A 12,623-nucleotide genomic window follows, 5' to 3' on the forward strand; every position below is an offset into this window, starting at 1 on the left:
CCCTATCTTAAAGATAGGGGATAGCTTTCAAACTTGAGAGTGCCCTTGTAGAGTGTAAACTTTCTGTATTGTAATATCTCTCATGTCTGTTACCTTAAGAAAGTCTACATCTATATGATTAGAAGTAAAAAGCAGCAGCGTAATGTACAGTGTGTCCGTAAAGTCATGGTGCACTTTTGACCAGTCACAGGATCTATTTATAGTTTATATTTTGGCGCTCTTTCTCTAGCCAATCTGACCTGTTCATGAGGAGAGATAACAAGAACCAATCAAACAACACAAACTCATTTAAGCTGTTTTTGAGCCCCCAGTCAGATTAACCCCTGATAAACATGACTCTGATTATTACACTGCCAGGTCTGTGACATCATGCAACCACAAGCTTATGTCAGCTATGTGGTTTTCCATGCCAGTTGAGATGTGGACAGTACAGAGGAAAGTTCAGTGTATTCTGTGGCTCGCTAAAGTCGAATCAGTGACCAAAGTGCTAAGTGAATATTGGCACATTTATAACAAAGCTCCACCACATAGGAAAAACAACACTCGGTGGGATAAGCAGTTGAAGGAAACTGTCAGTTTGGTGAAGAAACCCCATTCTGGTAGACCATCAGCCAGTGATGAGTCTGTAGAGGCTATATGGGATAGCTACCTAAGGAGCCCTAAAAAATCTGTGTGTGCGTGTGCTCGACAATTACACCTAAGCAAGACTACAGTTCATAAGGTGTTAAAAAAACATCTGTTTTACAGGGTACAATTTGCAGCTGTTGCACGCTATCAAACCGGCAGCTAAATCCAAACCATGCGCGTTTGCTACAGATATGATTCAGGAGATCAACAATGATGCAAGGTTTTTGCAGAAGATTGTGGCAACCTTCCATGAAACAGAGAATCACAGATGTTATTCACTCTGTTACACCAGACGTCCTTACCCATGTGTGGCAAGAACTTCACTATCGTTTGGATGTGTGTAGGGCAACAAATGGAGCCGACATCGAACTGCACTGAATAAGTATGAAACTGGGAGAGTCTTTCTTTTATTTGGAGCAGATTTCACATTTCTATCATTTTTTTGTTGCTTTCCAGTGACTGGTCAAAAGTGCACCATGATTTTACGGACACACTATATTGCCATACTCATTGTACAGGCATCTCAACTTTCCTATTCCCTATCACACTGCTGCTTTTATTTTGCAATAAGTCTTTTGAATATTTAGAAGCTCGAATCCGCTTGTCTGCTGCAATCAACAGCTTTATTTTTCCTACTTTAGTTTTAATACATATCCATAAATGTTTCGACCCATAGAGACTGAAAGCTGTTAACTTGACAAAAGCCATAATATAACTTTTGGATAAGCCTACATTCTGAAAAATATGAGATATTTATTGAAAAAAATAGTTGGAATACTTTATCTTGCTTTAAGAAAGTATATTTTTATGAAATCACTCCCGTATGGGAAAACTGGCTTCTGGGAATAACATCTACAAAAGCAGCTGTCAAAGTCAATATATTCCCTTGGGCTGGTTTCACTCAGCTTTAATATGGTCACATCATAGCATCCAACACTACAGCTGCAACCCCCAGACACCTACTGAACCAATCTCAGATCAACATATGTTTCTATGGGCGCATAATGTCAATACAGTGAGTATGGTTGGGCTCTAGGTAGTATATTAATATTATAGACAGATATATAATGGCTACGTAAAACCAGCCTAAGTACTAATCATAATTGAAAATTGAATGGTTGGTTTTCCAGAAATAGTGTGACCCCAAGTACATTTGTGTATAACAATTTAAAATATGTCATTTATTATAAGGTTTTCCTCTAGAAAAACACTATATAATTTTATTGTATTCATAAATCTGTAAATAATAAATCTATAAATTATTAAATTCCTTTTTTTCATAGTATGTTATTTATAAAATAAATACGTCTCTGGAAAAATAAACTAAATCCACTCCTTCCTCTCAAAACCAAACAAAACAATCAATTTCTAAAAATAAAAAATATTATCTGTCTAAACAGGAAAGTTTTTAGATCTAGAACATACGATCTATAAAAAAGCAGCAAAAATACTATTCATTGTCTCTTTATTTTCCTGCCTCATTCACACACTGTCCACTGGATTTGCTGTATTTACAAATTGTATGCTTTTCTGTGCTTAAATGTTCTGTCAAGTTGGCGTTATATAGGCAAATCCGCTGTTTTCACCTTTATTTATAGTGTAATGAATATGAGTTTTTGCCTTTTCAGTTTTTGAATTTACATAAAAATTTAAAATAACCAATACATTTTGTTCAACTTCACAATTGTTTTCCAATTGTTGCTGATTCTTGACCAAAAATTTACATTTGGTATCTTTATGTTTGAAGCATGATATGTGGGAAAAGGTTGAAAAGTTCCAGAGGGCCGAATACTTTCTCAAGGCACTGTATACACAAGTATACACACATATATGCACACACTCACGCACACTCTCACAAGAACACTCAGACACAAACTTTTATGTGCAGTTCTAAAATAACTTTTGCACATGAACACTTCAATACTTTATAATTAGTGATGGGCGAACCCCCGCAATGTTTGGGATCGGCAGGTTCGCCCAAGTTTTTTGCAAAGTTCGAGTTCGGGGCCGGACATGACACGAACTTGCGTCCGAACCCCGAACTCGGACTTTACATATATGGGATGGGGCAGGGGGGCTGTAAAAAAAGCAGAAAATTTATAATAAACATTAGAATTATACTTACCTGCCAAGCGATGCATCCTCCCGTCCCGCTGTCTACCGGCAGCATCTGCTTCCATGGCTGCTCATTAACTGCCGGAAGTATTCACTGCACTCGGTAGTCTTCGGCTTTTTCTGGCAGTGTTCATGCGGTGACATCACTGCAAGAACACTGCTGGAAAAAGCCGAAGCATGCCGAGTGCAGTGAATAATGGCAGAAGGTAATGAGCGGCCCTGGAAGCAGTTGCGGCCGCTGGACAGGTAAGAATAATTCTAATCTTTATTATTAATTTTCTGGGGTTTTTTTCAGCCCAAACTGGACCTGAACTGTAACACGGGTTTCCCATGGAAACCTGTGTTAGGGACCGTGTGACCAAACACTATGTGTTCGGTATGGTCTCGAACTTTACAGTTCGGGTTCGCCTATCCCTATTAATAATGGCTAAAGCCAGACATAGTATTTTTACTAAGGAATACCACATGGATTTTTTTCCATTCCTTTTTTCAGCATGTACTGTAGAAATCACCTTAAGGTTCCACTTTTAAGTATTTATTTTTACTACATATACAAATGAGAAAAAGGGTAACAATGTTTTCAACTTTTGACTTTCAGGTTCCATATCTCACCATCCACTACTACTGCGAAAGTGAGACTACCATAATTTTATAGACAATCATCTTGGCTATCTCAATGGAGATTCTTGTCATGTCACTGCATTGTTACTGTTTTGCTCCTATAAATCTAAAATGTAATTTTTATTATTTTTTTAGTATTGTGTAAATCCACCTTTGGCTTTCAACACTGCCTGAATTCTTCTGAGCATACTCTCGATCAGATTCAAGCATGTATCGAATGAAATCTGCTCTCGGGTCTCTTCTACACTTTCCCAAAGTTGGTGCATACTAGTTCACTCAATTGAGTATGTTAACAGCTTTTTCTTCAACTCTACCCACAAATGTTCAATAGTATTGAGGTCTGAGGACTGTAGGGGCAAATTAAGCACCTTTACTTCATTGTTCTATTTCTTTGCCAATCTCGAGGTATGCTTCAAGTTGTTGTCCTGCTGTAACACGATGTCATCCTTTTCATACCCATAGTACTTGAATGTATGAAATAATTTGTCTTGTAGGATACTCACATATAGCTCAGCATTGAGACCTCCATTGATCCTAGTCAAGTATCCAACACCTTTGACTGTAAAACAACCCCATAACATAAGGCTTCCTTCATCGAACTTGACAGTTCCTTTTCTTACTTGTTTTTTTCAGTCCTATCTGCACCCATCAGAGGCTAGTCTACTAACTTTCACCTCATCTCTCTAAATCACCCAATTACAATCTTCTACTGTCCACTTTTCTTTCTATTTTGCAATCTCAAGCCAATGCCTCCTATGAAGATATTGAAGTCAGGGCTTCTTCAGCTTCATGTTTTTTCAGGCCACCATTCCAGACATGCGTATCATGCATCACACAGTGCTTGCATGGACCTTTGTGATTTTACTATTACAAAGCATACAAGCCACCTCCACTGCCGTGTTTGAACTGTTAGACTATGTAATGAGCCTACTTGATGACTCCATTATTTTGCCTGGACATCTACTTCTTAGCTTTTGAATGGATGTACGGACTTTATTCTTCCAACTGTCATGGTACTCACATGGTGCAGTTTGTCAATTTTCTTGGCTGAGAGACCACTATCAATGAGCTGGATGATGCTGTTTCTCTTTTCTTGGGAAATCTTCTTCATGACTGCTCTTTGATTCTAACCAGTAACCTTTTGCTTGTAAATCAACCTAATAATACACTAAGCTATTATGGTATATGTGAACAGGCTGCATTTTGTAGTAACAGGAAGAAAAAGATTTGTCCACCACCAGGAGAAAAATAGTAACAATGCAGTGACAAGACAAGAATCTGCATAACTAATCATATAGTAAATAATTACAAGTCAAAACTATTTATGAGATAGCCAAGATGATTGTCTATAAAATGATGGTAGTCTCACGTTCACAGCTGTAGTGGATAGTTAGATATGGAGCCTAAAAGTAAAAAAGTTCAAACATTGTTACCCTTTTGCTCATCAATGAGTATCTCTTTTTAAATTAAACATCATTGTGTATTTATTATTTCTTTGGTTTATTCCATTTTTAACATTTGTCATCGTGAAGATTTTGCAATTTAATACAGTTACTTTGTTCTTTCTTCTACAATGATCAAGTGAAATTGGGAGATGAGTATACGTAGCCTTGGACTGGCCAACAGGTGAATTCCCCGATGGTCCCCTCTACAGTAGTAAAACAGTAGTTGTCCAAAAATTATTTGATTATGTACAGACTGAAGCAGCATCTTATCATTCATCCAAAAAACTACTTATTTTATTTATATATAGAAGTATAGGCAAATTTTTGCAAGTGGGTAATATAATATTTGTATGTAGCTAGACTTTGGGACCCAGAGTCAATGTTGCAGGAAGGCCCTTTTCACCTCAGTCCTACACCGAGTATGCTAAAGGTACATATGAAGTAGACTACCTTTTTTTAAAAAAAAAATAAGTCCTATTAAATATGAACACACCAATGACTCAATAAAACATTGAACTGAAAATAAAATCAGCTAAAAATAATTGAAGACAGAGAAAATAAAGACAAGACAATCTATTAAGAAAAATCTCTGAATTGGCAGTTTGCTATTTAATGAAAATTAATAAATTGGGAAAGGCCAGCAAAGGAAGTCTTTACTAATTTATTAATTTGTAGTATAGAATATAGAGTTAGTAATCCTCAGGAGATGTTATCATGTAGCAGATATGAGTATGAGCCTCTGAGCCCTGTGACTGGTTACAGCACTATTGTTTTCACAAAACCACTGCAGCCAGTACATAATCCCTAGAGCAGACATGGAGACACAATACTGGACCTGGGAAGGGTAAAGACAATGCTCGTTGCACCTTTGGGGTGACCAAGCAGCTCAGTGCACCTTTCCACCTACTTGTTTTTCATCTTTGATGCATAATGGGCTAGATTGGAACCAATTTATGTCCTTTAAATAGACAAACTTTATAGTTGGCAAAGCTTCCAGTATGGCAATAGATAACAATGACAATGGAAGGAACTAGTAGTGGGCAAGAAAGACGTACTTTTATGCTAGAGTTCACATTTTTAACATTTACATAGAAAGCTTGTTACAGTGTTACACCTCTTTATTTCTCCTCTTTCACCTCTGCCTACCACCATACCATGCTTTACATTCTCCCAATGATCTAACACTAACATCTTATACAATTCAAATCTCCAACTCTTGACATCAGATATTTTCTGAGCTCTAGCAGTTTTCTGCAAATGTTCTTTCCAATAAAATCAGATTCATTTTTAGGAGCTGTAGATATAAACATGCAACATCATTATTGTCAACTATTTCAACCAAGTCACAATAAATTGGTGTCCTTCAGTCCCACCATCCACATAAGAAATCAATGCAAGGACTTCTGTGTTTGTGCACAACTCTTATACCTATGTACATAAGGAAATGCTGTAGAATGTAGATAGTTCCTTCAGCCTTTAATCTTGAGGGTCTTAAGTCACACATGTCAGATAGTTGTGTTCAAGTCACACAGGTGATCACACATCACTGTGGGCTTCCAGTGTAGATATGTAGATATAATGAGATTTCTATCATGAGATGTTTGGTGGGCGGAAAGTTAGAAAGTTCATAACAAGACCTACAAGCTAAATACTGGAGGTGTCAAGGACAAGTTGGAGACATTAATAATCCATCTCCACTTTAATTTTCTTTGTATGGGAAGTTTGTAGACCTGTTATTATTTGTTTATCAGAATAACCCTTAAACTGAACCTGTCACCAGATTAGTGCAGCCAAAACCATGAGAATCATGAATCAGAGCCTGGCTGCACTGAGACAATTTTCTATGAGAAGCTATACTTCAATATACGATGGCAATAGGATCCAGCTGAGGAACATTCGAAAGACAAGACTAGTCAGGCCCTGCCTCGGCCTGCTTCTCCCGGCGAAGCTGCAAGTGATTGACAGGTTTCTTCTATATTTAACTGTTTCTTGTTAAATAATAATTAGAGGAAAAAATTATATATTTTTATCACATCTTTCATTACCTGCTTAAAGATAGTAAGAAAATGTAAAAAAGTCTACATTTTAAAGAATTGCCTGGTTTTCAGAACATAATGGACATGTTTATATTTGGACCATACTGAAAAAAACTGCTCAGTTTACATATTAGTTGTGTTAGTTGCATGCCCTACTAGAAGCTAGATATTCCTTTATCAGGTATTGTTCAGAATATATGTACATGGATCACACATTTTTGTAGTTTGGTTTCTTATCGCTAACCCTAATCCAATGCGTAAGGGATGCCATGCATTTGGGATTATGTAATTATGCAGTATGGTATAGATCAAACAGCAAATTGAGTTGAATATGAAATGTATTTCACAGTTCTGATCAATATTATCGATAGAAAGGGAGAGGGACTTCATTACAAATCTGGTTACAAATAATTATCTTTATTAATTCAATATGTGAATGAGCCTGAAAATGACAGCCATCTTCTACATCAGGTGCTTCCATTCCTAACTGTTTTTTGCTTCCATATGAAATATGTAACTTAGTATGGGAGATACTGAGCGTGAATAAAAGTTATGGGTATGCAGGCTAAATACACATCAGCATTAGATACTGGAACAGAAAAGTGAAATTTAGGCTAGGCATGGATCCATCTCCTGGTAGACATCAACGGTGCCCCATGAGACCTATTACATGTCCCATAATTACCCACGGGATCAATAAAGTGTATCGTATCGTATCGTATCGTATCGTATGTAATAAGATCCATTTGGTTTTCATCATGGAGTAATTTTTGATGAAATTTACAATGGAGCCTCCAAAACAATTTTAGCACAATTTTGTAATGCAAGTAAAATGCATGGCTGTAATGAGGCTGTGACACAGATTAAATTGATACCTTTGGTGAAAAAATCCACTTTGTGGTTCTTGTGTAATCACCATTTGAAGTTTTATGCTGAGTAAATTTTGGTGCACAAGGGCTGGATTGTACACTGGGTCTTCTCCTCCCTGTCTGTATTCCCCTGCCCCTCCACCTGCCCTTGATCTTTGAATGACAAGCTACTGCTGAGAGTTCAAACTGAGGAGGCAGGTCATTCAGAGACCAGAGGCAGGTGGAGAGACCGGGAATCACAGACAGGGAGGAAAAGACTCTGAGCATAGTCCGGCCCCTGTGCACTGAAATCTAATTAGCAAAAAACTTCAAATGATGATTAAAAAGGAACAACAAAGCAGATTTCTTCACCAAAGGTATCAATTTAATCAGCGCCATTACAGTCATGTCTTTTCTTTACATTACAAAATCATGCTGAAGGGTTCTCTTTAAAAAAACTTAAAGTGATTGTCTGGGATTAGAATTAAATATATATATATTTTTTAGAAATAGCGCCAGTGTAGTTCACGGGTTGTATCTGATTTTACAGCTCAGTTTTTTTAACGTGAACAGGAGTAGGTAAGATTGGCATTGTTTCCTTTATCAGGACAACTTTATCTTGAGGTATGATTGGAATAAAAGTTCAAAAGATATATATTTTCATAAAAGAAATGCTCTTTACATCCACTATGTAGCATTTGAGGTTAGTAAGAAGTATTTATAATGCAATCTAAATCATATCCCAGACCATGCTAAAATATGTTAAAGAAAGCTGCCTTACATGTCTCACTTGAAAAATGGCAAAGGAACATGCACAAACCCCAAACCAGTCTGAACATCATGTTGCACGTCACCGTAATTAACCCTCTTTGGTTTAAAATAAATATTTGACACGCTATAACTGGTCAGTAATGAGATAACACAACCTAGTGATCGTCAGTAACTCACCATCCTGCATCTCAACCATTGAAATAAAAAAATGAAGGAAAAATAACAAAAAAATTATAAATGAAAGTATAAGTGATTGTTAACTACTACAGTCGACGGATTAAAACAATTTATTAAAAAAGTTCTTATTACAGATTTTTTTCTTTTTTTTTATTTTCAGAATAAACGAGATTTTTCAACATTGTAGATTAAAAAAGGGGCAGAGTTATGAAAACCCGTAGTCTTCCCGTACCCCATTTCCCATTTGCAATAGAGACACCCAAGCCCAAGTACCATCTGATTCGTATTCACATATATCCGCTCGATATGTGTGTGTGTGTGTATATATATATATATATATATATATATATATATATATATATATATATATATATATATATATATATATATATACACACACATGAACATGTCTACAGAATTGAGGATAACTTTCTTCTAAGTGGATCCCCCATCAATCCCTAGAATAGGGCTCTGAAATTTCCCATCTGTATGACATTGCAGCCACACATGATATTGTTGATTCTTGGCTATCTACAGCAGTACCATGAACAATAAAAGTAGATGTACACAAAGGCATTTCAGAACCCAGATCTTGAGATCACTGACGATCAGATTAGAAATTATTACCTCTACTGTGAATACGTCGTAACGTCAATAATGGGAATAACCCTTTAAACTTGGTGTGTTCTTTACAAATGTTGGGAAGCCAAGTAGACTTAGACACATATTAGGATATTAAGGTCCATTTCATTATCTAGACATCGTAAAATAAGTTCCCTTTAAATACATTGTTAACCATAACATGCATAGCATGGGATATTTCAGTTAACATTTATCAATGAGCAAGGCTCACTAATGGTGAGTCATATAGTGTAGAAAACAAAAAGAACTTCCGGAAAAATACATAAAGATTTAGGTGAAAGATCTGGCTAGCACCCCATTGTTATCGATACGGTGGCTTGCTACAGAAATACTTAGAAAACATGTTTCCTTTCCCTTACAATGCCATTGGTTCTGTTGAAAGAAAATAAATAATACCTGTATTTCATAGGCCTTAGAAAAACAATGGATGCAAAAAAAAAAACATTTAACTCAACAAGGGCCTTCTTCAAAGTTGCCAAAGCACGAAAATGTAATATACCTAATGCCTGTAATTAATCTTATTTTCTCCAGTGATTATAGCAATTTTCTACCATATATTGGTTTGCTTGTTTTATGTTGCTCGAGACCTTCTAATATAGTTTATAAAGCACAGTAAATACTGATAATGGATGCTCCTCCAATAAATGCAAAGTTTCGCGTTTAGATTAATCTCCTTTTTAAAAAAAAGAAAATAAATTGTAATTAAGCACTCATAGAGTGCAATGGATATGCTGGAAAACTTCCCATGTTTCACACGAAGAGTTGTTTCAGTTCCGTTCGGCATGGCTCCTCCTTAGATTTTGTTTCTCCTCCAAGACCCCATGATTTTGTTTTTCTTTTTGTGTTAAAAATGTGCTTTAATAGTAGCAGTGAACCAAGTAGTGCACAGTTTTACGTCTAAGCTTCCAAATGTTCTGAAGAGAAAAAAAAGTCTTCCAGCATTATACCATTGTGCAGACTGTGTTCAAATTTGGGTCAAATCGTACTGCTTTTCCTTCCACGGATTTTGCATTAGTGTCATACATTGGGTTTTCAAAAGCTGCTTGACCATTGTTATTTTCATGTACAGAGCATCCTGTGTACTGTGTTTTCGGCGCAGTCCTATAATAACAATAATAATAATAATAATGAAAATATCATAATAGATAAATGTATAAAATTTTAAAATCGTTATATAAAAATATTCCAATATACGGTAATACAAAATCATTATACATAAATTAATATTGTTATATTAAGACACAATTAAAACAAATACTAATATAAATAATTATTAACACTAGTAATGTGATTACTATTTGCATTAATAACAGCAGTACATGAAATAAAGCTGTAATAATCATTACTAGTGATGAGCGAATATACTCGTTGCTTGAGTTTTCCCGAGCACGCTCGGGTGGTCTCCGAGTATTTGTGACTGCTCGGAGATTTAGTTTTTGTTGACGCAGCTGCATGATTTACGGCTGCGAGCCAGCCTGAGTACATGTGGGTGTTGCCTGGTTGCTAGGGAATCCCCACATGTAATCAAGCTGTCTAGCAGCCGTAAATCAGGCAGCTGAGGCAAAGAAAACTATATCTCCGAGCAGTCAAAAATACTCGGAGACCACCCGAGCAACGAGTATATGCACTCATCACTAATCATTACCATTATTGCTACTTAAATAAACACTCTAGTTAAGATTTTTTTTTAAAAATAAAGCTGTGTATATGTGCATTTAGCATAGTACGGATTTCTTCATATACTTACCTTTCCTGGGATCCAGCGACATTCTGCTCCTCTTCTCAGTGACACCACTGCTCTTCAGACTCTCTGGGTCACACTTTGCTCTGCGTGAACTGGAAGCGGTGTTCACAATGTATGTCAATGGAAAGTCAAAACGACTTACATTGGAAAAAAGACTCCTGGCTCACGCATAGAGCATAGCATAGGATGAATAGTCTGAAGAGCGTTGACATCATTGAGAAGAGGAGCAGAACAGCACTGGATTCTAGGCACCTGTTCATAGAAAGGATGCTATCGGATTAGAAAAGAATACAAAAAAAGCCACACAACTGATAATGGCACGGATGATCTTAGATATGAGGAAAGATTTTAAAAAATTACATATATTTGGCATTGAGAAGAGACGTGTGACAGGGAACATGATTAACTTGTAAAAGTACAAAAGTGGCCCATAGGAAAAATGGTCAAAAGCTGCTTTATGTAACACCCCCTCAAAATACAAGAAGGCACTCTCATTGCTTGGGAAAAAAGCTAAATCCCCAGAGAATACAAGGCTTCTTCATCCTGAGAACTATTATTCTGTGGCACTGTAGGCCTCAGGATCTGGTCACAGCGGAAATTAGTAGTGATTTCAAAAAAGGCTTAGAATATTTCTTAGAACACAATTACATAAATGCTTATGGCAATGCATAAAATTCTTGTTCTTAATGCTATTTGAATCGATTGACACTCATGATCAGGAGGAGATATTTACTTCTTTGGGGCAGATAGGTTCTTGCATTTTGTTTATCCCTTCCATTGATACAATATCCTTTCCCAACCCTTGGTAAAATATGATGGATATGCTTATTTTTCACACAGACAATTATTTTATGGTAATAAAAATAATACATTATGCATTGAAAATTCATCCAGTTTACCTGCCAAAATTTTCTCTATACCTTTAATATTTTCTCACAGCTTCCAGTAGCATGTCTACTATATATAATATGTTTAAGGTGTCTCTCCGTATCCTGCATGCCTATATAATACATATGCAAATTGTCACTTCGGAGAGGAAGAGGACTTAAACTCTATAGTGCTAACTGTTGGAAGCAGCAATCCTACAAGTCACCACTCCTCCATTTTATTATTTTACAACTTGGATTAATGCAACTAATCTAAGTTCCTTGCACCTATTATCAAAATAAAATTATCAGCCACTGTTTTCTTTTGTTATCAGCACTGCAACAATAATCTTCTGCAGGTTGTGACTTGCTGGATCACTCCAGTGTTTGTTGGGTGATCGGAAAGTCTCTACTTAATGTAAGCCTGTGAGAGCTAGAATGAGGCTAGAATTTGGTTCTCATAGATTTGCATTGAGAGCTTGTGACCATTAACTCTGATGTCTGGTCAGTTAGAGGTTGGGGTCACAAGATCGTGGATTGGGACCAGAGTGGTGCTGGTAACAGCTGAAAACAGTGGCTGTCTCACAAACACTGGAAGAAATGTTGATGTGAAAATTGTTCTGTGTAAATTGGGATAATTTTATCCTTGCTACTTTAAGAGTGAAACCTTTAGTTAAAGAAGCAATCCCATCAAAGGTTTTATCCTCTTAGTATATTGAAATCATCATGTT

General features: G+C 36.4%; 1 protein-coding gene across 7 annotated transcripts in view; it reads right to left on the reverse strand.

The window, feature by feature from the left end:
- Nucleotides 1-9,021: 9,021 nt before the first annotated feature.
- Nucleotides 9,022-12,623, reverse strand: part of CSMD3 (CUB and Sushi multiple domains 3) — a 1,888,113-nt gene continuing 1,884,511 nt past the window's right edge. For 5 of the 7 annotated variants that reach the window (XM_077271102.1, XM_077271099.1, XM_077271098.1 and 2 more), the window contains one exon: nucleotides 9,022-10,383. In XM_077271102.1, coding sequence (XP_077127217.1) covers nucleotides 10,224-10,383 — 160 coding nt within the window. In that variant the 3' untranslated portion in view covers nucleotides 9,022-10,223. The remainder of the gene's footprint in view (nucleotides 10,384-12,623) is intronic. The other 2 variants (XM_077271103.1, XM_077271101.1) reach the window with 1 other exon arrangement.

Source organism: Ranitomeya variabilis, chromosome 6, assembly GCF_051348905.1.
Source record: "Ranitomeya variabilis isolate aRanVar5 chromosome 6, aRanVar5.hap1, whole genome shotgun sequence".
NCBI classification, from domain to species: Eukaryota; Metazoa; Chordata; class Amphibia; order Anura; family Dendrobatidae; genus Ranitomeya; species Ranitomeya variabilis.